Raw genomic sequence first — 3,818 nt, 5'->3', positions numbered from 1 at the left:
TATTTTAATATGAAAATATACGCATGTGTTAGTTTAGAAGAGTATGATTAGTTGAATTAATTACCTATGTGCTTAAACTGCCTAAATTGCATTACGTGAAGCATGTTAGGCTAGAATTTACTGTTTACTCATTACGGACTTAGTATTTATTTTGATGTCCTTGAGCTGTTGTTTGTGTGTTTTAAATTGGGACTACGAGACGGCATCCCGGGAGATCCCCTGTGCGTATTATGGCTCTGGATTGAGGTGCGGGATACCAAGAGATCCCTGGCACGTGTATTGAGGATACCAAGAGATCCTCGGGATACCAAGAGATCCCTGGCATATGTATTGAGGATACCAAGAGATCCTCGGGATACCAAGAGATCCCTAGAGTATATATTGAGGATACCAAGAGATTCCGGTTATTTATCTTGCTGTGAGGGGTATTTCCTTGTAGTTGTTTTTATCTCTGTTTCCGTTATTGAACTATTATTATACTGTGTAGATCTTTATTATCGATTCTCAGTTTTACTCCTTATTGCCCTGTCATTACATTATATATATATTTATCTCAGTAGGGCCCTGGCCTTCCTCGTCACTACCCAACCGATGTTAGGCTTGGCACTTACTGAGTACCGCTGTGGTGTACTCATGCCCTTTTTGCGCATGTTTTTCATGTGCAGATCCAGGTACTTCTACCCAGGCGTATCATCCTTGAGGCAGAGAGCATTTTGGAGACTTCGAGGTACATCTGCCGTGTCCGCAGACCGAAGAGTCTCCTTCTTTACTCTATCTATAGTGTTAGCCCTTCTATCGTACTATTGATGTAGACGTTTCTGGAGATTTAGAGCACTTTACTGAATTCCTTTTAGCTTGTGTTCCCGTGAGTTTCCGGGTTTTGGGATAGTAATGTAGGATGCTGTGATGTGGAGTTATATATGCCGAGCGACATTTTATATACTGTTTCTCCTTTAAATTGTTCGGTTTTGTTTATTATTCCACAAGCTAGTTATGTTTCTGCAGTGTTAGGCTTACCTAGTTGTAGATACTAGGCGCCATCATGACATGTTCACGGTGGGTGAACTGGGGTCGTGACAAGTTGGTATCAGAGCTCTAGGTTCATAGGAGTCCCGGAACACAGGCCAGTTTATTAGAGTCTCGCTGATCGGTACGGAGACGTCTGTACTTATCTATGGGAGGCTGTGTAACTGTTAGGAAAATTCCACTTCATTTGATTTCCTTGTCGTGCGAAATTTTGACATCACAACTAAACTTCTGTCTTTCTTTTCTCTCACAGATGGTGAGGACACGCGCTACCGAGAAGGACCATTCACCGCGCGCCCCCTACTGTCGTCGTCAGAGGCTGGGGCCGGGTAGAGGTCGAGGACGCGCTCGTGTTGCAGCCAGTGCACCCGCGCAAGCTGCCGCCGAGGTACCACCAGCAGTACCAGCCTGAGTCCAAACACCCGATACGTCTGCCACTACTACTTCCAGCGACTCCAGGAGACTTTTGGCACAGTTTATGAGTATGTACACCAACTCTGGCTCAGGCAGGGTTGCTTCCCCTTGCTGCAGCCACATCCCAGGCCGGGGAGGAGTTACAAGACTCCCGCCGCCCGCACTCCTGAGCAGCGGTGCAATGTGGAGCAGGCCCCAGAGGTTATACCTGCGCCGCCTGCAGTACCAGTTCAGCCCGAGGATAGGGCAGCGACTTTAGAGGAGGAGCAGAGGAGACTTGAGAGGTTTAAGAAATATGACCCTCCGGTATTCAGTGGTTAGCATCAGAGGATGCCTTGGGATTTCTTGAGGAGTGCTACCGTATTCTCCGCACCATGGGCATATCAGAATCGGGCGGGGTTTCCTTCACTACTTTCCAACTTCGAGGAGCTGCCTATCAGTGGTGGCGTGCTTATGAGTTAGACAACCCGGATGAGGCAGCTTCCCTGACTTGGGCTCAGTTTTCAGATATGTTCACGAGGGAGAATGTTCCCCAGAGTCTTAGAGATACTTTACGCGCAGAGTTTGAGGTTTGTGCCAGGGTTCTATGACTGTCTCGGAGTATGCTGTCCGTTACATTGACTTGGCTAGACAATGGCCCCCAGCTTTGGTTTTCTACGTTTTGGGTCAGTAGACATGGATTTTGGGAGTACGGTGGTTGTGGCCTTTAGGGGATCTCGAGCTTAACGTCAATGAATTAACCCTGGGTTCATCTATCAGGACAAGAAATGGTGTTGCAGGGAGCCACTGACTCAGCTGCTACTCCACCGGCCCAGCCAGCCAGAGGTGGAGGTCGGGGAGGTAGAGGTCGCCCTCGAGGGGGAGGCCAGGCCAGATATTATGCCCTTCCAGGCCGTATTGAGGCCGCCGCCTCCGATTCTATCATCATAGGTACTATCTTGGTTTGTCACAGAGATGCATCAGTTCTATTCGATCCAGGCTCCACTTACTCGTATGTATCTTCTTACTTTTCTCTGTATTTGGGGGTACCTCGGGATTCCTTGAGTTCCCCAGTTTATGTTTCTACTCCTGTGGGAGATTCTCTTGTTGTGGACCGCGTTTACCGGTCATGTTTGGTTATTCTTGGTGGTTTTGAGACCAGGGCTGACTTATTATTGCTCAGCATGGTTGATTTTGATATTATTTTAGGCATGGACTGGTTATCGCCCCATTATGCTATTCTTGATTGTCACACCAAAATCGTGACGCTGGCCATGCCAGGTGTACCGCGTATTGAGTGGAGGGGTACCTTAGATCATACCCCCAGTAGAGTTATTTCTTTCCTTAAAGCTCAGTGTATGGTTGAGAAGGGGTGTGCTACGTATTTAGCTTATGTGAGAGATGTCAATGTTGATACTCTTTCTGTTGATTCAGTCCCAGTAGTTCGGGATTTCCCTGATGTGTTTCCAACTGATCTTCCAGACATGCCACCTGATAGGGACATTGATTTTGGCATTGATCTGTTGCTGAGCACTCAGCCCATCTCTATCCCTCCGTACCGTATGGCTCCTCCTGAGTTGAAGGAGTTGAAGGAGAAATTGCAGGAATTACTTGATAAGGGTTTTATTCGGCCTAGTGTATTGCCTTGGGGTGCTCCTATGTTATTTGTTAAGAAGAAGGATGGTTCTATGCGCATGTGTATTGATTACCGCCAGTTGAACAAGGTTACAGTGAAGAATCGTTATCCTTTGCCTCGTATCGACGATCTGTTTGACCAACTTCAGGGCGCACGGGTGTTTTCTAAGATTGATTTGCGCTCAGGTTACCATCAGTTGAAGATTCGGGAGCCAGATATCCCAAAGACTGCCTTCAGGACTCGGTATAGGCATTACGAGTTCCTTGTTATGTCATTTAGGCTGACCAATGCCCCAGCAGCCTTCATGCATCTGATGCACAGTGTATTCCGGCCATATCTTGACTCTTTTATCATTGTCTTTATTGATGATACTCTGGTATATTCCCGAGGTCGGGAAGATCACGAGCAGCACTTGAGGACAGTGCTTCAGACTCTGAGGGAAAAGAGATTATATGCAAAGTTTTCAAAATGTGAGTTTTGGTTGGATTCTGTGGCATTCTTGGGTCACGTGGTATCGAGTGAGGGCATTCGATTGGATTCGAAGAAGGTAGAGGCAGTGCAGAGTTGGCCCAGACCATCTTCAGCTACAGAGATTCGCAGTTTCCTTGGCTTGGCGGGCTACTACCGTCGATTTGTGGAGGGGTTTTCATTGATTGCAGCTCCTATGACTAGAATGACCCAGAAGGGTGCTCCCTTTCAGTGGACAGAGGAGTGTGATGTGAGCTTCCAGAAGCTCAAGACAGCCCTGACTACAGCCCAGTTT

General features: G+C 47.3%; 1 protein-coding gene across 1 annotated transcript; it reads left to right on the top strand.

Annotated features, from left to right (window-relative positions):
• LOC109230542 (RNA-directed DNA polymerase homolog) lies at positions 3,114–3,533 on the top strand (the record flags this gene model as incomplete). Its single annotated transcript, XM_019396028.1, has 1 exon — positions 3,114–3,533. A coding segment is annotated over exon 1 (420 nt), but the record flags the coding sequence as incomplete, so codon positions are not given.

This window comes from Nicotiana attenuata, chromosome 7 (genome assembly GCF_001879085.1).
Source record: "Nicotiana attenuata strain UT chromosome 7, NIATTr2, whole genome shotgun sequence".
Classification (NCBI taxonomy): Eukaryota; Viridiplantae; Streptophyta; class Magnoliopsida; order Solanales; family Solanaceae; genus Nicotiana; species Nicotiana attenuata.
The sequence above is the reverse complement of the archived record's forward strand: the minus strand, read 5'-3'. Positions and strand labels throughout refer to the sequence as shown.